General features: G+C 45.3%; 1 protein-coding gene across 1 annotated transcript in view; it reads right to left on the bottom strand.

Moving 5' to 3' along the window:
* LOC126470735 (uncharacterized) overlaps positions 1-27,105 on the bottom strand; it is an 803,331-nt gene that overhangs the window by 594,481 nt on the left and 181,745 nt on the right. The window contains exon 3 of the mRNA XM_050098738.1: positions 7,926-8,120. Within this exon, the coding sequence (XP_049954695.1) occupies positions 7,926-8,120 (195 nt within the window). The remainder of the gene's footprint in view (positions 1-7,925; positions 8,121-27,105) is intronic.

Consider the following 27,105-nt stretch of genomic DNA (forward strand, 5'->3'; position numbering starts at 1 on the left):
AACAACTGGTTTAAAAAACATATACCAGGGATATAAGTGAGTTCTACTATAGCTTCAGTTTTAAATTTTTCTGTGTTTCTCAGTGGGGGTGACAGAAGAAAATAAATATTTGTTGTCTGATTGATATACAGCAGAAATTCGTCACACGATTCTTGTCTTCAATGTCGTATTAAAAACTGGGTTGATAAAATAATAAAATAATGAATCCCGCCTCGCTGAGATTTGAATCACACCACACTTGTTCAGCTTTTAGGTGATACCCCTAAGACATGAAGGAGAATTCGCAGTGCAAATATTCAATTAAACTATATCTTTTTCCTGTCAATTTACAACGGCAATGTAAGATAGGGTATCGTTAAAGAATGACAGGTGTTCACGACCGGTATCCCTAAAATCTCCTTTCCAGCAATGTATGTTGGATTTTTGTAATTCTCTTATCACTCCTTCACGTAACTGCAACGTTTTGCAGGACAGTAAAATGTCCCAGTTTTCCGTAATAGTCGCCAAGAACGAATTAGTCGACTATTGGGATTACTAATACGCTGATAGAAAGTTAAAAGTTTCGTCATTATCGGGATCGGAAAGTAGGTTTGTTAGCTGAATGTCGTTGCATGCAGCTATCGATAGTCCGCCGTTAACTTCCCGTTTGTTTCTCTGGGGAGCGACCCATGGTGGCTGACCCGCAAATCCGAGTATTATGGTATTCCGAAGTAAAGAAATCTTCTGGGCCGAACTGGTGGAGCCAAGTGTTGTTACAGTGGATTTTATAATAAGAATTAACTGTGAAAATACCGTGATGCGTTTTATGTGGTGACAGTGAACGTATTTCTGCGATATTTAGGAACGAATAAAGTGATTATCGCAGTATGAAGAACTTGATAATGTTCATGAGAAAACGATGGGCAGACGTGCGTAGTTTGGCGGTGGAGAGGATTCCGATTTATATACGAAAATAGCGTGTGAACGGTGCTGCTATGTGAAAGAAAAATATTCAGAATAGAGTTGATATTACCAGAACTGTGTTGCCGTAATAGGTATAGCGGCATTTATTTCCTCCGTATCGAAGTTTTGTGCTGTGTTGGAATATTTCCGTATTTCTACGAACGACACTGCGACGGAGAAAAGAGCAGCACGCACTGAAGTTTTAGGTAGGTAGTTCAGGCCACGGCTGTCAAACTTGCCTATCGTCTTCCAGAACGGTAGTGAAACAGGAAAGGACATACAAAATAAAAGCATCAGCAGAGACCTGTATTTGCATCCTTCCAGCGAGCCGCTTACGGTTTCGTCGTTCAGCTAGCAGGACCGCGTCATAAATAATACATTCCATTTTATCCCTTTCAAACGTCAGTTCGGGCTGTCTTGAGGCTCCGTGTAAATTTTCGCCGGCGGAAACATAATCTCTCTCTGGTCGAATCACACACAACTGAGGGTACTATGTTCCCATGCCTATGGAATTTTGAGATTGAAATTTCTTTCTAGACACATCAAAAGAAGTTTTGCACCACCCCAGTTCCCAGAACTCCTGTAGATAGTCGTTGACTCTGGATATTGCATCACAGACACAGTTCCTTTGACTGTTCAGAGATGTCACTAAACCCACCCAAAGATGTAAACAACCATGCATGAGCAGCGTCTATTAGACGGAGGGCGTCCGACAGACAATTAGTTCCAGTCATTCCACCAGGAAGGAGGTATACCGCTCGTGTTGTCTGTATTTCAACCGTGCCTAGACGGTCAGTGTCGCGGTTCGATCTCGTCCGCATTGTTACTTTGTGCAGGAAGGACTCTCACCAAAGGAAGTGACCAGGCGTCTCGGAGTGAACCAAAGTGATGTTGTCCTGAAATGGAGGAGATACAGAGAGACAGGAACTGTCGATGACATGCCTCGCTCAGGCCACCCACGGGCTACTACTGCAGTGGATGACCGCTACCTACGGATTATATTCTCGGAGGAACCCTGACAGCAACGCCACCATGTTGAATAATGCTTTTCGTGCAGCAACAGGACGTCGTGTTACGACTCAAACTGTGCGCAATAGGCTGCATGATGCGCAACTTCACTCCCGACGTCCATGGCGAGGTCCATCTTTGCAACCATGATACCATGCAGCGCGGTACAGATGGGCCCAACAACATGCCGAATGGACCGCTGAGGATTGGCATCAGGTTCTCTTCACCGATGAGTGTCGCATATGCCTTCAACCCGACAATCGTCGGAGACGTGTTTGGAGACAACCCGGTCAGGCTGAACGCCTTAGACATACTGTCCAGCGAGTGCAGCAAGGTGGAGGTTTCCTGCTGTTTTGGGGTGGCACTATGTCGGGCCGATGTACGCAGCTGGTGGGCATGGAAAGCGCCGTAACTGCCGTAACGGTTGTGCGATACGTGAATGCCATCCTCCGACCGATAGTGCCACCATATCGGCAGAATATTGGCGAGGCATTCGTCTTCATGGACGATAATTCGCTCCCCTGTCGTGCACGTATTTTGAATGATTTCCTTTAGGACAACGACATCGCTCGACTAGAGTGGCAAGCATGTTCTCCAGACATGAACCCTATCGAACATGCCTTGCATATGTTTGGAAAGGGCTGTTATGGACATGACCCACTAACCACTCTGAGGGCTCTACGCCGAACCTTGATGAACTTGTGGGTAGTATGCCACGACGAATACAGGCAAGCATCAATGCAGGAGGACGTGCTACTGGATATTAGAGGTACCGGTGTGTACAGAAATCTGGACCACCACCTCTGAAGGTCTCGGTGTATGGTGGTAAAACATGCAATATGTGGATTTCACGAGCAATAAAAAGGCCGGAAATGATGTTTATGTTGATCTCTACTTCAATTTTCTGTACAGGTTCCGGAACTCTCGGAACCGAGATGATGCAAAACTTCTTTTGATGTGTGTAATGTGTGAATATTTTTAACATTTCAGGTGCAGCAAGAAGCCATTTATGCAGGTACACTATTAGAGAAGTGTGTGATCGCTATTGGATGTGGAAAGTTGTCGGTAATTTATAGGTGAAGGTCGCAACACAGCGTGCCCAGAGGAAGTGCACGTCCAGCTTGAACTGGGATACGTTTTTCCAGTAGAACAACAACCCGAGTAGATAGTAAGAATTTTGGACTGATTCTGAGGAATAGGCAGAAAACAACAATTGAAATCCGGTATGAAGTTACAGGCGGAGTGTCACCACGAACTGTGGATAACATATTACTGGAAGTTAGGCTGAGATCTTGATGAATCATGCGTCGTTTGCCACTGCCGCCATGCCACAGACAACATAGCCAGAGTCAAATGCACCACTCAGTGTCATTCTGAAATATTCTGGAACCGATGTCCTCGCTATTTGGTCCCCTTCCCCAAATCAGTCAACCAACCAAACTGAAATGTCAGCGACAGGTCTTGCTTCCGTCTGTCACGAGAATCTTGTGAACAGGGACGAAGGTTTCAACTTAGCGCGGCATGGCACCCAGCATTAGCCGCAATACGCCGTGAACGCACCAAGAACCGTCCAGCTCGCGAGACGCGACCGGAATGCTCTGACGTAGATACGAACGGCGCACCCGCCTCCCCTTCCACACCGCCCATGGGCTCCGCTGGATCCAGCCTCCCGCGGCCACGTGGTGGGGGGCACGCCGCAGGTATAAAGGGACAGGCATCCACAAAGTCTCGTCACTTCGCCAGAAGATGATGAGTATGTCACTCGTCGAAACGTCGCAGTTGGAAGACACCGCCACCCGGCTGGAAGCCCGAGAAGTCTTCACCAGCTGTATATGCCAGGAAAGCATACGTTCACATTCACTCCAGATCTTTCAATCGTGATGTGCGGAACTCTTGGATATCACACCACATCCGATGTAATAATTTCTAAAGAGTGGTCAGATGCTTCTTAGTATGTAGCAAGAATGTTAAACACTGTCGTCATACCCTTCCTGATAGGAAACAAATCACATATTATGGCAGGAAATTGCAATGCTGCATACTGTAGTTCACACTACGTAGGGCTAAACGCCTTCAGGAATGCAGGGTGCCCACCCCATGACTTTGAATCGCCACCATGGGTAGAGATCCGCACAGAAGAGCAACCTTGCCGTTCCCAGCACAACGCGCACGCGCGCGCACACACACTCCTCCCTACTGGCTTTCTTTTGCACAATTCGTGAACAGCATCTCACCAATGTCTTTCTCTAGAGGGTAGCACGCAAATTGCTTATAGAAACTGACGGACTAGTCTTGTACACTACTGGCCATTAAAATTGCTACTCCAAGAAGAAATTCAGATGATAAACGGGCATTCATTGGACAAATATATTATACTAGAACTGACATGTGATTACATTTTCAGGCGATTTGGGTACATTGATCCTGAGAAATTAGTACCCAGAACAACCACCTCTGGCCGTAATAACCGTCTTGATACAACTGGGCATTGAGTCAGACAGAGCTTGGATGGCGTGTACAGGTACAGCTGCCCATGCAACTTCAACACGATACTACAGTTCATCAAGAGTAGTGACTGGTGTATTCTGACGAGCCAGTTACTCGGCCACCGTTGACCAGACGTTTTCAATTGGTGAGACATCTAGAGAATGTGCTGGCCAGGGCAGCAGTCGAAAATTTTCTGTATCTAGAAAGGTCCGTACACGACCTGCAACATGTGGTCGTGCATTATCCTGCTGAAAAGTAGGGTTTCGCAGGGATCGAATGAAGGGTAGAGCCACGGGTCGTAACACATCTGAAATGTAACGTCCACTGTTCAAAGTGCCGTCAGAGCGAACAAGAGGTGACCGCGACGTGTAACCAAGGGCACCCCATACCATCACGCCGGGTGATACGCCAGTATGGCGATGACGAATACAGTCCTCCAATGTGCGTTCACCGCGATGTCGCCAAACACTGATGCGACCATCATGATGCTGTGAACAGGATTCATCCGAAAAAATGACGTTTTGCCATTCGTGGAACCAGGTTCGTCGTTGAGTGCACCGTCGCAGGCGCTCCTGTCTGTGATGCAGCGTCAAGGGTAACCACAGCCATTGTCTCCGAGCTGATAGTCCATGCTGCTGCAAACGTCGTCGAACTGTTCGTGCAGATGGTTGTTGTCTTGCAGACGTCCCCATCTGTTGACTCAGGGATCGAGACGTGGCTGTACGATCCGTTACAGCCATGCGGATAAGATGCCTATCACGTCGACTGCTAGTGATACGAGGCCGTTGGGATCCAGAACGGTGTCCCGTATACCCTCCTGAACCCACCGATTCCATATTCTGCTAACAGTCATTGGATCTCGACCAACGAGGCAGCAATGTCGCGATACGATAAATGGCAATCGTGATAGGCTACAATCCGACCTTTATCAAAGTCGGAAACGTCATTGTACGCATTTCTCCTCCTTACACGAGGCATTACAACAACGTTTCACCAGGCAACGCCGGTCAACTGCTGTTTGTGTATGAGAAATCGCTTGGAAACTTTCGTCATGTCAGCACGTTGTAGGTGTCGCCATCGGCGCCAACCTTGTGTGAATGCTCTGACAAGCTAATCATTTGCATATCACAGCATCTTCTTCCTGTCGGTTAAATTTCGCGTCGGTGCCACGTCATCTTCGTGGTATAGCAATTTTAATGGCCAGTAGTGTAGATACTGAATTACTTCTGGTACAGTTTGTTTAGAAATTGTGCAACACTAGTGTTACGAGGGGTTGCTAAAAAGTAGTGCGTTGCGAATTTTTTAAGTTGAAAATTCTTTAAGGTTTTTAAATAACACAATCTTCATTAACATTCTACATCTTTATTCGTCATGTCTACATATTTATTTCTGCGCATAGTCTCCCTGGCGACGAACATATTTCTCCCAGCAACGGGCCATGTTGAAGGTACCGTCACTATAGAATGTTTGGCTTTGGTGACAGATTCACCAGCTCATCTTTGCTTGCGCCGCTTCATCACAGTCAAAGTGAAGTCCGCCGGAAAGCGTGGCCGAGCGGTTCTAGGCACTTCAGGCTGGAACCGCGCGATCGCAACCGTCGCAGGTTCGAATCCTGCCTCGGGCATGGATGTGTGTGATGTCCTTAGTTTAGTTAGGTTTAAGTAGTTCTAAGTCTAGGGGACTGATGACCTCAGATGTTAAGTCCCATAGTGCTCAGAACCATTTGAACCATTTTTTGAAAGTGAAGTCCTCGAAGTTGTTCTTTAAGTTTTGGCAGCAGATGGAAATTGGATAGGGCCCAGTCGAGACAGTATGGAGGATGATCGATGAGAGTGAAACCGAGGTGTTTGACTGTTGCAGATGCCGCAGCGCTCTGGTACTGCCTTCCTGAAGGAGGAGGAGCTCCATGTGTGGAAAACTTCCCCTATAAGTGCTTTCAGTTTTCTGAGGGTCTCGCAGTGCCTTGCAGAGATTATGGTGGTCTCTTAAGGCATGAATTCTAAAGCCACCACACCTTAAACAAGGCAGAACGCTGTAAGCATGACTTTGACTCCTGATGGCATCGTCTCGAAATTTTGGCGTCGATTACCCATAGAGGCTGAATTCCAATAATGCTCTCTGGTTTTCGGGGTCAAAATGCTGAACCCACCTTTCAGCAACTGTCACAATGTTATTGAGGAACACATCACCATCGCGCTCAAAACGCAAATAAAGTTTTGACAAGCATCCAATTTCCTCTGTTTCATGACACGAATGAACATTCCAGGGACCCACGGTGCACAAAGTTTGCTGCACCACAGCTCTGCAACGATGACCTGTACACGCTCTTGTAATACGCCTCACTTTCCTGAAAGCAGTGCCTGTCTTACCCGACGACTTACTCTGATGGGTTCATCAAATCGATTCTGATGAGTTGTGTTGGTTGTCGTACGCCTTCCTCAAAAAAAAAAAAAAAAAGAAAGAAAAGCTCTGAGCACTATGGGACTTAACTTCTGTGGTCATCAGTCCCATAGAACTTAGAACTACTTAAACCTAACTAACCTAAGGACATCACTCACATCCATGCCCGAAGCAGGATTCAAACCCGCGACCACGCTTTCCTTCACTCCGAGTTTTGTTACCTACGTTGAAGTTACCGCCACCATTTCCTTCATTACGAGGTCAAACAACACGATTCAGTGATCTATAGATTTCACTGGAGGAACGTATTGTGCTGATAGAAACTCGATTACAGCACACTGTTCCTTGTGTACCAACATAGTTACGTTACACGCAACCATGTTACATTCTACAATTCGCTGCCCTCTAGCGTCACAGGGTTGCAACTTGCGTCAGCGAACCGAGCAAATCGACCAAGTAATACACATGAAACGTAACATTTCAACCTATATTGAAAACAGAGTAAAAAGTTTGGACACACTACTACTCAGTACGCCCTCGTATTAACCTTAGGCTATAATCTTATTATGGTTAGCAATTTTATCTTCCTTGGCGTTAAAGATCTAAAGATTTTTCGATGAATCCCAAGCCAGGTGCAACATTAGAATTATATGTAATCTAGATGGGGAATAAAATTTTTTGCAACCGTTGGTTCTGTATTTTCTCCATGCACACGCAAAGAACAGATTCCATGTTACACAATTCGACTAATGGGGAATGGTGAGTCCAATTATAATTAAGGAGGGTCACTGAATGAGTGGAAGATACGTGCTTCGCATTACTAACAGTGGCTGGCGAACAGTGAGCCAGGGTTATAGCCTGCCTTACCGTAAATGGGTGTGTGGGTGGTGAGATGAGGTTTGACTTAAAATGTCGTTTACGTACAGTGCTTGGTGGAGACGATAAGACCAGGTTTGACGGCACAGACACGCTGACCAATCGTGTGTGGGGGAGGTGGTAAGATCAGTTAACTGAACAGAAACACTGACGTACCGCCGTGTTTGGTGGATGTTGATATTAGGTTTAACTGAACAGAGATGGTGACTTACCGTCAAGGGGGGAGATGGTGATGGCGACGTGACCGATGCGCACACCTGGCGGCAGATCGACTTGCCAGTAGCGCTGTGTGGTGGCGCGATCCAGAATGGTGCATGTGGTCCTGTCGCCATCCACCGCCAGGCTGGATACCTGCCCCTGCTTTACTATGGACGAAGCCGTGTGCTGTCCCTCCGCCAGGTTCTCCACTGTAAACACACGACACCAGATATTTCATTCCTGGACAAAGTACACAATTTTACACAAATTGGACATACAAGGAACCCAGAAAAAGTTATATAACTGAAAAATTTAGGAATGCAATACATAACAACAATGGACGAAAATTTTGCCATTTCTAGAAGCATCGCGCTAATATCGCACAACACCGAATCTAGCCTTGAAAGTGCCTTCAATTCGGCAAGGAAGAGAGTCCAAAAGTATCTGCAGATATGTCACTTGAAGCTGAAGCCAGTTAATGGAGATGAGCCGGCCGGTGTGGTCGTGCGGTTCTAAGCGCTTCAGTTTGGAACCGCGTGACCGCTACGGTCGCAGGTTCGAATCCTGCCTCGGGCATGGATGTGTGTGATGTCCTTAGGTTAGTTAGGTTTAAGTAGTTCTAGGTTCTAGGGGACTGATGACCTCAGATCCCGTTGGCATACAAGACGAAAGAGATACTGAATGGTACGTTTAAACCGCTGATCCAGAGACTGCATAGATATCCTATGGGATAAAGATCGGCAGGTGTAGTGGGCGAGCTGAGGTGCGGTAGGGTGTATGAGTGTTCGCCATAGAAACGTATGAGTGCTGCTCTGTGAGCACGGCTGATGTCATCTTGGAAGGCAGCAGTGTCCACAGCATCCTTGTCATGAAGAAGTAGTTGAAAGGGCATCACGTGTTCACTGAGCAAGTTGAAATCAGCATCCTGTTTCATAATCATGGTAACCTGAATGAGTGGACCCAACCCATTCTAACATAACACATACGCTGGAGGAGGCGCAGCCAGCTATGTTAAAATCTTGAGAGCACGAAAGTATCGTTCAGCCACGGCGGCGAAATCCGGCCACTAGCCTGAGCGGCACGGGATAAATCCCAACCCAGCGGCGGTTAGTGATTTGATACGTAGGACAGGCCAGCGCAGGTACAAGGCGTGCAATTTCACGCTCGTTAAGGGAACAGCGGCGGACGGGACGCTTCGCCGGAACTAAGAACCGAGACTCCCGTTACTTTTAAAAGTCAAAGAATATCAAAAGATTAAAGATCCAATTGTAACTCAGCCGCTCATCGTAGAACTTATCCGAGTACACGAACATCACTAAGCAGGCATATGCTTCTATTAAAACACTGAAGTATATGATATCTCTAATAAAACAGAAATTAGCTTTTGAACAGAAGTAAATCTGTTGAGGATTATGTGAAGCTTAATCATGGGGGAGCACTACGCTTGGCCTCATTAGACATTGTAACAGACTGTAGAATTGCACTATAGCTATCGGTTGTGAGTGCTACACAGCCAGAATCAATCTAATAATAAGTTATAACACAGATTTAGTGCATACCAGGGTCAAATTATCATATTCCCCACATGAACGCTGTGAGTGAATCCAGAATGAAACTTTCATCATCAATCATCTATGCATTCTAGTTGTTAGTTATTTCTTTTATACTATACTGTGCAGAACTACATTATTAATTATTTATATGAAATTATTGACTGTAATATATGTTATCTGGTACCGCCTGAACCAGAAGAAACTGAACTTTTATGTAATGTAAATACCTTAAGGCGAAACATACTACATCTACATTTATACTCCGCAAGCCACCCAACGGTGTGTGGCGGAGGGCACTTTACGTGCCACAGTCATTACCTCCCTTTTCTGTTCCAGTCGCGTATGGTTCGCGGGAAGAACGACTGTCTGAAAGCCTCCGTGCGCGCTCGAATCTCTCTAACTTTACATTCGTGATCTCCTCGGGAGTTATAAGTAGGGGGGGGAAGCAATATATTCGATACCTCATCCAGAAACGCACCCTCTCGAAACCTGGCAAGCAAGCTACACCGCGATTCAGAGCGCCTCTCTTGCAGAGTCTGCCACTTGAGTTTGCTAAACATCTCCGTAACGCTATCACGGTTACCAAATAACCCTGTGACGAAACGCGCCGCTCTTCTTTGGATCTTCTCTATCTCCTCCGTCAACCTGATCTGGTACGGATCCCACACTGATGAGCAATACTCAAGTATAGGTCGAACGAGTGTTTTGTAAGCCACCTCCTTTGTTGATGGACTACATTTTCTAAGGACTCTCCCAATGAATCTCAACCTGGTACCCGCCTTACCAACAATTAATTTTATGTGATCATTCCACTTCAAGTCGTTCCGCACACATACTCCCAGATATTTTACAGAAGTAACTGCTACCAGTGTTTGTTCCGCTATCATATAATCATACAATAAAGGATCCTTCTTTCTATGTATTCGCAATACATTACATTTGTCTATGTTAAGAGTCAGTTGCCACTCCCTGCACCAAGTGCCTATCCGCTGCAGATCTTCCTGCATTTCGCTACAATTTTCTAATGCTGAAACTTCTCTGTATACTACAGCATCATCCGCGAAAAGCCGCATGGAACTTCCGACACTATCTACTAGGTCATTTATATATATTGTGAAAATCAATGGCCGGTCGGGGTGAACGAGCGGTTCTAGGCGCTACAGTCTGGAGTCGCGTGACCGCTACGGTTGCAGGTTCGAATCCTGCCTCGGGCATGGATGTGTGTGATGTCCTTAGGTTAGTTAGGTTTAAGTAGCTCTAAGTTCTAGGGGACTGATGACCTTAGAAGTTAAGTCCCATAGTGCTCAGAGCCATTTGAACCATTTTTTTGAAAAGCAATGGTCCCATAACACTCCCCTGTGACACGCCAGAGGTTACTTTAACGTCTGTAGACGTCTCTCCATTGATAACAACATGCTGTGTTCTGTTTGCTAAAAACTCTTCAATCCAGCCACACAGCTGGTCTGATATTCCGTAGGCACTTACTTGGTTTATCAGGCGACAGTGCGGAACTGTATCGAACGCCTTCCGGAAGGAAAATAGCATCTACCTGGGATCCTGTATCTAATATTTTCTGGGTCTCATGAACAAATAAAGCGAGTTGGGTCTCACACGATCGCTGTTTCCGGAAACCATGTTGATTCCTACAGAGTAGATTCTGGGTTTCCAAAAACGACATGATACTCGAGCAAAAAACATGTTCTAAAATTCTACAACAGATCGACGTCAGAGATATAGGTCTATAGTTTTGCGCATCTGCTCGACGTCCCTTCTTGAAGACTGGGACTACCTGTGCTCTTTCCCAATCATTTGGAACCTTCCGTTCCTCTAGAGACTTGCGGTACACGGCTGTTAGAAGGGGGGCAAGTTCTTTCGCGTACTCTGTGTAGAATCGAATTGGTATCCCGTCAGGTCCAGTGGACTTTCCTCTGTTGAGTGATTCCGGTTGCTTTTCTATTCTTTGGACACTTATTTCGATGTCACGTAGTGGTACATTTTATTAAGTACTCCAGTTTATTAAGCTTTTTATTTTATTCAGCATTCCGTTTTATTAAGAAAGACTTTAACTGAGACGGGACACAAACTGTAGCGCACAGGTGCGGTTCCTATATACGATCGTGCGGTTTACTGGGGCTCAACTGCGCTGTAGTTGGGAGTGGGGGAGGTGTTTTTCAGAGGCCAATGGTAGCCAATGGACGGTGCGAAAGGAGAGCTCATGTTACACAAGCGAAGAGGCTGTTACCTTCGGGTGGTCGTAAGAATAGTATTCAAGAGATGGTTTAACTTGGAAGGCATGCGGTCAAAATAGATACTTTAACAATTTTCGGGAATCTGAAAACATTTGTGTGATGTGGGGCTTAGTCAAAATTCAGTGCCGCCCGAAGTGGCCGTGCGGTTAAAGGCGCTGCAGTCTGGAACCGCAAGACCGCTACGGTCGCAGGTTCGAATCCTGCCTCGGGCATGGATGTTTGTGATGTCCTTAGGTTAGTTAGGTTTAACTAGTTCTAAGTTCTAGGGGGCCAATGACCGCAGCAGTTGAGTCCCATAGTGCTCAGAGCCATTTTGAATCAAAATTCAGTATTTGTGACGTATTGCCGAGATGAGCATTCTGAACAGTTATTTGCCGGCACGGTAGCTCAGCGTGTTCGGTCAGAGGGTTAGCTGCCCTCTGTAATAAAAAAAAAGAGTTAATGGATCAACAACGAACTTAAACGGATGTATTACGACGTTCGCCCCAAGCAGATGCAACGAACAAAAGCGAACAAAATGAGATTAAAAAAAAAAAGGTTCTAGGCGCTACAGTCTGGAACCGCGCGACCGCTACGGTCGCAGGTTCGAATCCCGCCTAGGGGATGGATGTGTGTGATGTCCTTAGGTTAGTTAGGTTTAAGTAGTTCTACGTTTTAGGGGACTGATGACCTCACAAGTTAAGTCCCATAGTGCTCAGAGCCATTTGAACCATTTTTTTGAGTTAATATTCGGGAATCTGCTATTTTCACATTAATTCACTATTTTAATCTTCACTGGGTGATTTATTTCATTAATAATGATTTGAATAATTTTTGTAGAACCGCCACCTTTAATTATTTCAAAGAGTTACTGAATGAATAAACCAGTCACTTCAGTTAAAATCTTCTTGGTCAAATATATGATTTAACTATTCTATTTATTACAACCAGCTGCAATGACTAGTCAATGTCTTGTAAAGCTGGTTGTAAGATCACTGGAAATTGATGTATGTTACGCAGTGAAGCTACTGCAGGGTGATAAGGCACATATGTGTGTGTGTGTTTGTGTGTGTGTGTGTGTGTTTGTGTGTGTGTGTGTGTGTGTGTATGTGTGTGAGTGTGAGTGTGTGTGTGGCGCCACCTTTATGCTAGTAGTGAGCCAGATGTCTGATCTGAGCCACACGTTGTCCAATATTGGCGTCCATCATACTCTTTACCAGTAAGTCGGACATGCCCGAGAGAACAGAAATCACATACAAAATCTGGCAACGTCTTTCATGGTGTGCTCTTGGACATGCCCAAATACGATAGCACATTTCTCTCATTTTGTCACACATTTACGTCGACCCATGTAATGACGCTATTTCTTCACAAACGACAGGCACATACATACCACTCCAGTGGTATGACAAGTCACCGCCATAGGGTCACGTAGCAACCTGGTACTTGTTCGACACCACGGATAGCGCTTCCCAGTGACAAATGTGTAATTCCAATGGGGTAGGTGTAGTTATTTGCAGTTATTTCATATAGAAGTACGTGTTCCATGCGAGTGAAGATGTCTGGTGAGCTTATGTTAAGAAAGTTTTTACCACGAGCGTGATATGCAAAGCAATGGGAATGCACTCCAATCCAGTTACAAGCGTACTGCGGCTCCTATTTGTTTCAGAATGTTACAGTAACTGGTGCTGCGAAAAAACTTTATAGATAGGTTAGACAGCCATATTTGTCAAATGGAATCGAGGTATCATAAAACCGGGCAAAGTGTAGTGGATGAGCACAGGCAGATTAATGCCTGTCTAAAATCAGAGAGGTGTAGCCAGGTGGTACACGTCCATATTAGACAGTGGCTTCAATTTACATCCACAGAAATTGTATCCACGCCCAAACGATAATGGACTAAAGGTACGACACGCTTTTGAGCTCTCGAAGGAGTACGACTACGGTGCTCTCTCGTTTGATGCCACCATAAATGTGATACTGAGTGCTCTACATCGGAGATCAATCTCATGTCACTTTACAATTGTCACGAAAACGTTATCAATATGTTGCCCACCATGTACACTGTCCTACCCATGAATGGATCAGCATTCACTTCACACATGTACGAGTCTGAATTTTAAACTCATGAAGAGCGTATCCTTATCTTGTGAAAATTCGTTATTCTCCGAACAGTTTTGAAAGATATGCCGGGAACCCAAAAAGATTGGAGACTGGGTTCGTAAAAAAAACAAAAAAAAACAGAGAAGGGTTAAGATGGTGGTTTTAATGCTTCCACATGTTCTGCATGGTCTCCTCTCACTTCAGTACAACAAACAGAACGTTTACGCTACCATAAAAGTCTGTCAGAAAAATCCTTCTTTGGAACGTTTTTCAACCCGTGCATCACACTGGCTTCATTGTCGGTTATGTCACCAAACTGTTTATACTTCGTCCGAATATCTGCAATCAGAAGTCGTGAGGTAGGTTCGTACTGATAACACCAGAACGCGTCACCCGTCATGATTTTTGCCACGAAAGGATTGTTTGCGTTTAACATCGCACTGAAGTGGCAGCAGGCGTTCACACGTTGTTGCTTTTGTTCAAGAGTCAAGGTCTATGGAACAAACTTTGCACAAACTTTACTTTAAAACATTCTGGAGAATGTCTTGAACACTTAGTTTGGAGAAGCTGCTCCATTTTGATTTGTACCGCAAGACGTTGCCTCACGGTGGCCCTTAGTCCTTTACTTAAAACTGTCTGACCGAATGTACTTTTTTGTTTACAGTTGTAGCCGTAGTTACTGCACTGAAGTCGGCCACACACGAAGAATAAAACGAGTCTCGAAACTTTTAGGACGGACAGTGTACAATCCGACAAAGCAATCAGTGCCTTTATGTTAGACTGGTATAAACTGATATGTTTGTTCTTTCGTACACGTCAGTAAAACGACACAATAAGTAACGATTTTATTCAGTAAGACGACAACACTCCACCATATAGGCTTTGTCTCATTAACTGAAAACAGTTTTGCGCGTGTAGTGGGCAACATTTTCTTCTATCCTCAGTCTCATGTTTGGGATGTTCTAGGGCGTATGTTGCTGCTAGTTGTTTCCCTTCTCATATGTCTACTGTCACACTGAAAATAATTGTGCGATACATAAAATTTTCTGTCTACTCAGTTCGTAGATCCCATGATTAAGAGCAACGCATATCTAAGTATATTCTGTACTCCTGCAATTCCTATAGTTGCAAACTGCATCCATGTTACTTTTGGTTTACCAAACGTAGAAAGTAATTAGAAACATATTTTATGCTACAACAATCAATAGTTGTGGGACTGTTTAGTCACGTTTCGTTTATATTGTATCACGTATTTTACCTGTTAACGAGATTTCTTCTGCAGTAACATTACTATGTGCTATACACTTTTATTTATAGTATTCTTTGATTCATAAAAACAAATGTTGCAAGAGGATAGATAAATTGCTCATATATACTCAAAGTGAGTGAAAATTTTATGCAAGGTACTTTTAGTAGGTAGAAAATTAAGTATGAAGGAAATTTAGGAGATCTGACATTAATAAAATGAAGCAACCAGAGGTTGATGAGAACTTCAGAGGGAGCGTTGTGCTACGTTGAACCCACTCATGGGAAAGCTATGCAATACAAGACGGATGGGTAGCTTTGACAGATGAAATAGAGAAGGTAGCAGTACTAGAAATCCATGAATGTTATTGAATTTAACCGATGAAAGAGGAAAATAAGAAAACGTAGCAAATAAAACCGACGACAGGAAATACAAACGTCTAGAAAATAAAATTGTTAGAAAGCGCAAAAGGGTTAAGAAAATGTTCAAATGTGTGTGAATTCCTAAAGGACCAAACTGCAGAGGTCATCGGTCCCTAGACTTACACACTACTTAAACCAACTTATGCTAAGAACAACACATACACCCATGCCCGAGGGAGGACTCGAACCTCAAACGGGAGGGACCGCGCAATCCGTGACACAGCACCTCAAACCACACGGCCATTCCGCGCGGCCAAGGGTTAAGAAGTAACGGCTAGAGGGCAAAAGCGCGACTGAAGAAGGATGCATAGCTAGGGGGAAAAAGAGATGATTCCCTGAAGAAATGAGAAGCAGGCGCATGAATGTCAGTTGTTCAGGTGGTAAGTCAGTAGTAAGCAAAGAAGGGAAGGTTGAAAGTTGAAAGGAATATGTAGAGGGCTATATAATAGAAACAAACATGAGGACAATTTTATAGAAAAGGAAGAGGAGGTAGATGAAGACGAGACGGGAGATATGATGTTGCGATAAGAATCTGACAGAGCACTGAAAGACCTAAGTGGAAACAAAGCCCATAGATTTATAATTTATATAAAAAACAGCTACCAGCCACATGTATGGTTTAAAAAGGTTTATTATCTTCAGACCATGACCGGTTTCGCATTTTTCTTTACAAATCCATCTTCAGATGGCAGATTACAAGCATTCTTAGTTGGACCTAGTTTTGTTTGTGTTATTCGTTTGCTGCACTGGGAAAGAAAAGAAATATTTTTGTTGTCATATAGGTAATGGTATTTTTACGAAAGATTTACTTCTTTTACAAAATCTAATTATTCACGAGATGGTTTTTATAAACATTAGTAAACTTTCAGGTTAGTGTACTTACGAGCTGTGTAGTTCTGCCTGACGAAATATTCGTGCGTTTATGTTTTCGAACGCAAGCTTAATACACTTTTCAATATGCACTATGTGAGTGCTATTCCAGTCAATGGACGTCACTTTCAACCTCATCATCTTAATTACACACGCAGCACACACGAATAACGTTTACAAAACGTGGCCCAGCTTCACATTACAAACGAGAACAATATTTGCAAAGAGCTTACAGTCATAACGATGTTAACTTACAGATGCTGTATAGTCGATATGGGTACAGTAAAATATCTCTTTGCTATTGTATGAAATTAATCTAAAACGGAATAAATAAAATTACATACAAATAAGATTACAAACATTATATGTAGTACAGAATTACTGTGTGTTACTAATTAGTTGTTACAATAGTAGGAGATAAATTCTCTTATATGACATAATATGCAATGCACATGTTTTCATTATGCAATTTTTCAATGACGTACAATAGCAAAGAGATATTTTACTGTACCCATATCGACTATACAGCATCTGTAAGTTAACATCGTTATGACTGTAAGCTCTTTGCAAATATTGTTCTCGTTTGTAATGTGAAGCTGGGCCACGTTTTGTAAACGTTATTCGTGTGTGCTGCGTGTGTAATTAAGATGATGAGGTTGAAAGTGACGTCCACTGACTGGAATAGCACTCATATAGTGCATATTGAAAAGCGTATTAAGCTTGCGTTCGAAAACATAAACGCACGAATATTTCGTCAGGCAGAACTACACAGCTCGTAAGTACACTAACCTGAAAGTTTGCTAATGTTTATAAAAACCATCTCATGAGCAATTAGAATTTGTAAAAGAAGTAAATCATTCGTAAAAATACCATTACCGATATGACAACAAAAATATTTCTTTTCTTTCCCAGCGCAGCAAACGAATAACAGAAACAAAACTAGGTCCAACTAAGAATGCTTGTAATCTGCCATCTGAAGATGGATTTGTAAAGAAAAATCCGAAACCGGTCATGGTCTGAAGATAATAAACCTTTTTAAACCATACATGTGGCTGGTAGCTGTTTTTTATATAAATGATAAACCATAAGTACAACAGCCACGTTTCTCAACATGTCGACTTTCGACAAAATAGCGTAAAGCCCATAGAGTTGACGACATTCCCTCAGAACTTTGCAGATCCTTGGGAGAGCCGCCCATGATAAATCTATTCCATCTGGTATAGAAGATATACATGGGTAGCACAAAAACATGAGAAAACTGCATGCCTAAACACAAATGCAGATCTAGTTAAGCCTTCAGGTGGTTCTGTTGTATTTGTCCACGAACGTCACCTGTGCAATATCCTCAATACGTTGTAAATGTACGTCATGGTCAGCGTAGAATTTGTAAACTACACTACTGGCCATTAAAATTGCTACACCGAGAAGAAATGCAGATGATAAACGAGTATTCACTGGAGAAATATATTATATTAGAACTGACATATGATTACATTTTCAAGCAATTTGGGTGCATAGATCCTGAGAAATCAGTACCCAGAACAACCACCTCTGGCCGTAATAACGTCCTTGATACGCCTGGGCACTAAGTCAAGCAGAGCTTGGGTGGCGTGTACAGGTACAGCCGCCCATGCAGCTTCAACACGATACCACAGTTTATAAAGAGTAGTGACTGGCGTATTGTAACGAGCCAGTTGCTTGGGCACCATTGACCAGACGTTTTCAATTAGTGAGAGATCTGGAGAATTGTTGGCCAGGGCGACAGTCGGACATTTTCTGTATCCAGAAAGGCCCGTACACGACCTGCAACATGCGGTCGTGCATTATCCTGCTGAAATGTAGGGTTTCGCAGGGATCTAGTGAAGGGTAGAGCCACGGCTCGTAACACATCTGAAATGTAACGTCCACTGTTCAAACTGCCGTCAATGCGGACAAGAGGTGACCGAGACGTGTATCCAATGGCACCCCATACCATCACGCCGGGTGATACGCCAGTATGACGATGACGAATACACGCTTCCAACGTGCGTTCACCGCGATGTCGCCAAACACGGATGCGACCATCATGATGTTGTAAACAGAACCTGGATTCATCCGAAAAAATGACGTTTTGCCATTTGTGTACCCAGGTTCGTCGTTGAATACACCATCGCAGGCGCTCCTGTCTGTGATGCAGCGTCAAGGGTAACCACAGCCATTGTCTCCGAGCTGATAGTCCATGCTGCTTCAAACGTCGTCGAACTGTTCGTGCAGATGGTTCTTGTCTTTCAAACGTCCCCATCTGTTGACTCAGGGATCCAGACGTGGCTGCACGATCCGTTACAGCCATGTGGATAAGATGCCCGTCATCTCGACTGCTAGTAATACGAGGCCGTTGGGATCTAGCACGGCGTTCCGTATTACACTTCTGAACCCACCGATTCCATATTCTGTTAACAATCATTGGATCTCGACCAACGCGAGCAGCAATGTCGCGATACGATACACCGCAATCACGATAGGCTGCAATCCGACCTGTATCAAAGTCGGAAACGTGATGGTACGCATTTCTCCTCCTTACACGAGGCATCACAACAACGTTTCACCAGGCAACGCCGGTCAAGTGCTGTTTGTGTATGAGAAATCGGTTGGAAGCTTTCCTCATGTCAGCACGTTGTAGGTGTCGCCACCGGCGCCATCCTTGTGTGAATGCTCTGAAAGCTAATCATTTTCATATCACAGCATCTTCTTCCTGTCGGTTAAATTCCACGTCTGTAGCACGCCATCTTCGTGGTGTAGCAATTTTAATGGCCAGTGGTGTACTTTAGCATTGTCAGATTGTTTTATATATTGTGAAAGAATATACTACTGCTGGTTAATTTGTCTTTGATGATTACTGTTATGTTGAATAAACTAATGGAAAATGCAATTAAAATATTCACTGTACTCGTACGAATTACATTCAATTTACTGCAGAAACATCACAATGGCAGTCTATCTTAATAAAGCGTTAAGTGTCGGTAAGACGTTTGTGCCCATTTTAACACGAAAAAGTAGGATGTTACGGAACTTCGACTTCGAAATGTCTGTATTTACTTCATGTCCTGTATGATGCTCAAGTATTATGAAAAATGCGGCAGTTCATAGAAAAAGTTATGTATTCACAAAAAAAAATATGTCGGCAGAAAACAAATGTGGCATTATGAATTCTGCAGTACCACAAGGTTCTCGCTCTGACACTAAGGGGTACTGAAAGTACGAATTTTGCTCGAGCGTTGTCTTACGGTTCCTTTATTGAATTTCTGTCTGCCTGCTTGTAGCTCCGCTACAAAAGAACTAGTAACATGACATTCAGCGAGTCTCGGAAGGCGAACGAGAGCAGCTTGTACTTCGTAGGCAAGCACGTTACCCCCAGAGCTAGCGAAGAGGAGTGGTCCCTGTGTGTTACTTATTTGCTCCGCATGCGCTGTGACAGATAAATGACAACATACGAGACGAGAGCAGCTGTAATTCCCGTGTGGAACGATTTTCGTGGAATCAAAAGCGTTAAATGGCATCCTTAAATGACATTTCAAGAAAAAATCACTCACATTATTCAGCTGAGGTGACACGCTAATATGAAGTGAATTTAGCAGGATAGTTCTGTGCCATCAAGAAAGTAACTCGTCCATCGCAGAGTTGCCAAACATATTCGGCCCTGTTGTGCCAAGTTTCAGTTATACTACCCAGAAGGATACCAGCTAATGTATTCTGTGAGTGGCTCGGAAGTGACTATAGCTTCGTCTCAAAGTTGTGGGTGGGCAACGGCCAGAATATCCTCATTATATGTCAATGAGTCTTATTTGCATTTCTGTTCAAATGTTCAAATATGTGTGAGATCTTATGGGACTTAACTGCTAAGGTCATCAGTCCCTAAGCTTCCACACTACTTAACCTAAATTAACCTAAGGACAAACACACACCTTCCCGAGGGAGGACTCGAACCTCCACCGGGATCAGTGCATTTCTGTAATTAGGTTTAGGGGCTAGATTGTAATTACTTGTAATACATCGATGCACTGAGTGCAAACGAAATGTCATAAATTAATATCTGCCACAGTTATTTGTGTTTTACTGTCTTACTAGGAGACTGATGACCTCAAATGTTAAGTCCCATACTGCTCAGAGCCATTTGAACCATTTTTGAACACGCACAAGAGAAATTCTTAAGAAATCTCAGACAGGGGAAACGGAGGTGGCTGATGCAATGAGGGTAATGGTTCCCATTCGGAATGAGGACGTTGTGATGGAGTTAGACAATCACATGAATACAACCGTAAAACCATCTTCCGGGTTTCTTCCGGTTCAGAGCACGCTTTGGTCGGAAGATACGGAGCAGTAGTAAACAGTTTTATGCAGACTTACAAGCTGGCTACAGTTAATGTCTCGCGGATAAGTTCGGCGGTAAAGTTACAATGTTTGAAAGATTATTTTTATGCTGCTGATATAGATGTTGCCATGTTACAAGAGGTTGTAACACTTAGAGTGGCGGACATATCAGGCTATGGGTCAACGGAAGCGTCTGATTCCACCCGGCGACTTCTGTGGTGTGTGATGTCACGACGGCGCGGAGTTTAGTCCGTGAGTGTGGCGCGTTTATAGGTGTCGTTTTGTTGCGGTCTGTGGTGCCCTCTGGTGGTGTGTTTATGGGTTGCATGTTATGTGGTGTATTCGGTTCATTTTCGTGTTACTGCTTGACCCCTCAGGTATTGTTTTTGACTGTGCTTCGATAGGAATTGGTTTCAGTGAGTTAAAGATATACTTTTTGTTGTTTCTAAGTTATTGTAGTGCTGTTTGCTGTACGTCTCGTGTGAATTTGTTTAAATTAATTTGTTGCTGGCTTTGTTAGGTATGGATATGACGGATAAGTTTAACAGTGCGCATTTGAATGTGTGTGAGATTGTGGTGGCTGACCTAGAGGGCAGCGCCGGAACTTTTTTGTGGTAAGTAGTCATTCTTCTCGGTGTATTTTTTGCTTGTTATGATGGTTGGTGGGGTACTTCTGAATTGTTTGGTTGGTGGTATCGGTGATTTGCCTTTGTGAGTTGCTGTCGACCTGTGTAGGTGAAGTGAAGTGTTCGATTCCAGTGCGCGGTGTTTTGGTATCGTGAGCTGCAGTTGAGCTACATAGGTCAAGGGAAGTGTTCATTCCAATTTTGTTTGTTTTTGTGGTACCAATAGTTGTGACGGTGGAGTAATGTTTGGAGTTTTATAATGTGGTATTGATAATTGCAGTTGAGCTACATAGCTGAAAGAAAGTGACCGATTCCAGAGGATATAGTGTGTAGTGGAATTTGGGAATTTTGTGTTGTATTATTTTGTCGTCTTGTGTCGTTTGGTACGGTGCTGTGTGTTTATATTTAGTTTGTCCCCATCCAAAAACCCCCAATTTCCCACGCTTGTCCCGTTAGTTTGACTATATTTTTGGAGGAAGATGTGTGTGATGGTTTTTCGATGTGTTAACTTGTTTGTTGTCATGTTTACGTAATGACGTCATAGGGGCGATATTGGAGTCGTAGTGAATGGTCGTTTCCGCCATGTTGGTGACGTCATGGGTCAAAGTAGACTGGTGGAATCGGACGCTTCTGTATTCCCCAGGCTCTGAAGCCATCATCAACATCGGAAATGAAGGAGATACAGCAGTTTTATTCGAAGAGGATGTTGCATGTGAGCTCAACCGATTTTAGAGACTGGGCGGGATATAACTGTTCAACTTCATGAGCATTTTAATTAACGTTTATGCGCCACCTGGGACTAATGAAAGATGACACAGAAGTATCTTTTATCGGAATGGGTTAGTTGAACTGTTAAAGGACGTTGGAGCCGCCGCCATGCTTGCCGGAGATTTTAACTGTGTGTTGCGCCGTGAAGATCAGACGCCCAGTTTTAACACTTGATACGAGCTACAAACATTGGTGACTGAACTAGAACTGCAAGACATCTGGACTTACTTGAATCCCCATCACACCGGATATATTTACGTCAGTAGTACGTCAGCAAGTAGGTTAGACAGAATCTATGTCTGGTATCGCCCGCCGCGGAATTTGAATCCCCGTCAGACGTCATGGACGTCGAAGACCTGCACCATCGCGCCGTAAGCTGTGGAGGCGCAAACCTCATCGCCTACATTTAGTGTGAGGGCGCCACAGTGGAACACGTTGTTCCAGCGGCCAATAGCGGCGCCCTCGATAGAGTATTTAAGCGCCTACCTCTTACTCAACCAGCCCCTCACCACCCTCGTCCAACTCTCCCCTCCCATGGTACAACAACCCTACCGTATCCTGTACCACAACATTCGCTCCCTGCCCACCCACAAACTCCTCTTCCTCCACACCCTCCGTCAGCACCGCGCGGATGCCTTCGTCCTAAATGAAACCCTCCTTCAACCCCGTATCTCCATCTCCACGGCTCCTTACACCCTTCACCGCACCAATAACCCATACCCTCTGGCGCGTGGCGGAGTTGCTATAGGCCACCTCAAGCACCTCCCTGGCTGGCCCCAACCTCTCCTTAACAATCCTGCCGAGCATCTCACCCTCAGCCTCTTCTTCCCCACCCTTACCATCACCTGTGCCACCATTTATGTCTGCCCTCGCACCCCCATCCCGTACGATTTCCTGGCCCAAATTGACCGCACCTTCTCCACCTACGTGATTGCCGCCGACCAGAATATCCACAGCCGTGGTCCTGCCGACCTCCAGCGGTGGCATTAGTTTCTCACCAGCCTCCAGGGAGACCTGGTTCCCCTGCCTTAGCACACCCAACCCGAATCCAACACCACTCCTGATGTGGTCCTTGCCTCTCCCAACCTCCTTGGGCGTATCACCACAGATGTCCTTGACCTCATGCTCCCGTTCTCCTCACTATCTCTAATGGTCGCCATCCCCACAACGCTCCTCGCCCTGATGTCCCTCCTAAACATGATTACTCCCGTGCCAACTGGGATGCCTAGTGGGACTCCAACCACACCCAGGTTGACGGCCACGACCTTACCCTCCAATCTCCTGATGACATCTCTCGCATTGCTGCCTTCCTCCACCAGGCCTTGTCTGACGCCGTCGCCACCCATATCCCCACCAAAGCCATCCACCCTCACTACCCCGCCCTGCCTCCACAGGCTGTTCTTCTCCTTCGAGAGTCACGCCGCCACTACCGCTCTTTTCTCCGCACTCGTGACCGGGATACACTTATCTGCCACCGGCAATTACAACAACACATCCGCAACCTGCTTACTGCGAAGAAACGCCGTGCCTGGCGCCAGACATGTACTCCACTCAACACCACCCTCCCGATAAACTCTTCCAAGTATTGGTCTGCTTTCCACCGCCTTACTGGGAACCGCCCCACCCCCCAGTACCCTCTCCTCCTTGATGACCGTCCCTTTCCTGACAACCTCAGTAAGGCCAACCACTTTGCCTCTCACCTCTCAGATGTTTTTTCAATCCCAGATGATCTCCACTTTGATTATTCCCTCTTCCCTGACGTCGTGGACCATACAAATACCTCTGTTCCTCCCCTTGCTCCTAGCTTCCAGTACTTGGGCCACACACTACCATCTGAACTCAACACTCCTATCACTACACAGGACATCAGCCTCACACTCCACACTAAACGCAACACTGCTCCCGGCCACGACTGCATTACCTACCGCCACCTCAAACACTGCCCTCCCTCCTTCCTTTCAGTCCTTGCCACCCTCTACAATGTCATCCTTGCCACTGGCTTCTATCCCGACCTGTGGAAAACCTCCCATATCCTGATGTTCTACAAACCCAACAAGCCTCCATCTGATGCCTCTTCCTATCGTGCTATCTGTCTCACATCAGTGTTCAGCAAGCTCTTGGAATCCATCCTTTCCCGGCGCATCCATCACCACCTCCGCCAAAACCACCTCCTCCCCAACACCCAATGTGGCTTTCGACCTTCCTTCTCTGCCGATGACCAACTCCTCCACCTCACTCATCTCCTCTCCCTCCATCTTAACTCCCGTCGTTCCGCCATTTTTGTCTCCCTCGACCTCGAAAAGGCATACGACAGTTTCTGGCATCCCGGTCTCCTATTTAAACTCCAAACCTACGCCCTTCCTATCAACTACATCCATCTGATGGGCTCCTTCCTCTCTCCCCGCCCCTCCTATGTTACCATCCATAATGCCAATTCCCACACCTTATACCTCTCTGCAGGTGTGCCCCAGGGCTCTGTCCTCTCCCCTCTCCTCTAGCTCCTGTACAAGGGCGATATATCCAACCCCCCTCTCGAGTACACCTCTTGCAATATGCTGATGACACCGCATTCCTCGCCCTCGCTCCCACCCTCCAACGGTCCCAACGCCTTCTCCAGAATCACCTTGACCTTCTTGCTGCATGGTGTAACCAGTGGCTCCTGAAAATCAATCTTTCCAAGATCCAGGCAATCATCGTAGGTCGAACCACTCGCTCCTTCCGGCTCCTGGATTTCTCCCATACTGTCTGTGCCCATCCTGTCCACCTCACCCCCACCCTCACTTACCTTGGCCTCACCATTGACCGTCACCTCACCTGGATCCCTAATCTCTGCTCTATCCAATCCAAAGCCCACAACTGCCTCCGACTCCTCAAATTCCTCTCTGGCCAGACATGGGGGTTGCAACCCTCTACCATCGTCCACACCTACAAATCCTTAATCTGTCCCATCCTCTGTTATGCCAGTCCCGCCTGGATATCTGCCCCCTCCAAGTTCTATAAGTTCCTCCAGATCCTTGAGCATCATGCACTCCGCCTCGCCTTCTGTATACGTCTCCCGTCCCCCACGCGGATCCTCTATGACCTCATTCCTTTCCCCCATCTGCTCCTATTCCTCGAATATATCCACATCCTCTACAGCTCCCGCCGCCTTGATCTCCCTCACCCCCTGATTGCTCCTCTCCTCTCCCATCCCCGCCCCCTGCCACGTCTTCACTGTTGTGTCCCCCCTACCCTCCATCTCTACACCCTTCATCTCCTTTCCCAAGGTGGCTTCCATCAACTCCCCCTCCTGGATGATGCCCTCTTTCCCTCCATTTATCGCTCCTAGCAACCCTGATCCTCACTCCCCCTCCTTTCCTCTGTCCTTTTCCCGGGCACCCTCTCCCGCCCTTCTGTCCTCTTTTTTTCCCCACCTCCCCTCTCTCTGCCCCCTTCTCTCCCCCGAGTCCTTTTGCATTTTCCTCCTCTGCCTCTTCTCATTCCCTCTAGCATCTGCCCTGCCCCTCTCCCCCCTTATGAGTCCTCTCCCTCCTTGGTTCCCCCCCTTTTCGTTTTTTCCTCTCCTCCCTCCTTGATTTTCCCCCTCCTCAAGGTCACCCCCCCCCCATCTGCCATTGGCTCGTGAGTGTCCTCTTTGTGCCACCACTTTCGTGCAGTGACTGTTTTTACAGTGAGTGTTCCGTGTTGTGTCTTTTGGGAAGTGTTGCGAACGGCCATCATACTGTCGCTGGGTGTGCTTTTTTATCTCTTGCGAACAGAAACCAGACTGTCGCCATGTTTTTTAATTGTGTGTCTACTATGTTACTTGTCTGATTCCTGTGTATTTTATTAACATTGCCAACCCCTTTTGCTTTCTGTTTTAACTTTCCGCATTTTTCCGCCATTTTACACTTTAAGTCACCGTTTTATCGCCTGTTTTTCTTGTTTCTTTCTTCTAGAGCAGCGTACTAAGCTGCTGTCAGCCCGCCCCCTTCGGGGGGAATTGAAAATCAATAAAGAAAAAGAACTCACAAGGAAACCTCCCCATCGCACCCCCCTCAGATTTAGTTATAAATTGACGCAGTGGATAGGCCTTGAAAAACTGAACACAGATCAATCGAGAAAACAGGAAGAAGTTGTGTGAAACTATGAAAAAATGAACAAAATATACAAACTGAATAGTCCATGTGCAATATATGCAACATCAAGGACAATGTGGGCTGAAGAACGCCGTGGTCCCGTGGTTAGAGCGAGCATATCTAGAACGAGAGGTCCTTGGTTCGAGTCCTCCCTGGAGTGAAAATTTTACTTTCTTTATTTTCGCAAAGTTATGATCTGTCCGTTCGTTCATTGACGTCTCTGTTCACTGTAATAAGTTTAGTGTCTGTGTTTTGCGACCGCACCGCAAAACCGCGCGATTAGTAGACGAAAGGACGTGCCTCTCCAATGGGAACCGAAAACATTTGCTCGCAAGGTCATAGGTCAACCGATTCCTCCACAGGACAACACGTCTGATATATTCTATACGACACTGGTGACGGCATGTGCGTCACCTGACAGGAATATGTTGTCGACCCATCTAACTTGTACACTTGGCGAATGGGTAAAAAGATTCTTCTACCTTGCCCGATTTAGGTTTTCTTGTGGATGTGATAATCACTCCCAAAAAAGTGATGAAAACATAAGAGTTTGTCACATAAACTGCAACAAATGAATGCAAAAGTTCCACAGTCGCACAGTTTTCCCTGTGCTCTGTCAAAACATACGTTTTTTACGTTTTCAAATGTTTCCGTGTGTAGACCGTCAAATCCTGCATATGTCTAAGCAAATCTAAACATGTCCTGGAATTTTGGAGAGCGAAGTTGATTATGTGTGGGTGCCTGAACTTTAATAATTGTCTGAAAATAAAAAATTAAACTTTTCACTCGAGAGAAGATTTGAACCGAAGACCTCTCGTTGCGCAGCTGCTCACGCTAACCACGGGACCACGGCGCTCGTCAGCTGATTTTCTCCTAGATGTTACCTATCTTGCGCATGGACTAATGGCTCTGA

The sequence above is a fragment of the Schistocerca serialis genome, chromosome 3 (assembly GCF_023864345.2).
Source record: "Schistocerca serialis cubense isolate TAMUIC-IGC-003099 chromosome 3, iqSchSeri2.2, whole genome shotgun sequence".
Lineage (NCBI taxonomy): Eukaryota > Metazoa > Arthropoda > Insecta > Orthoptera > Acrididae > Schistocerca > Schistocerca serialis.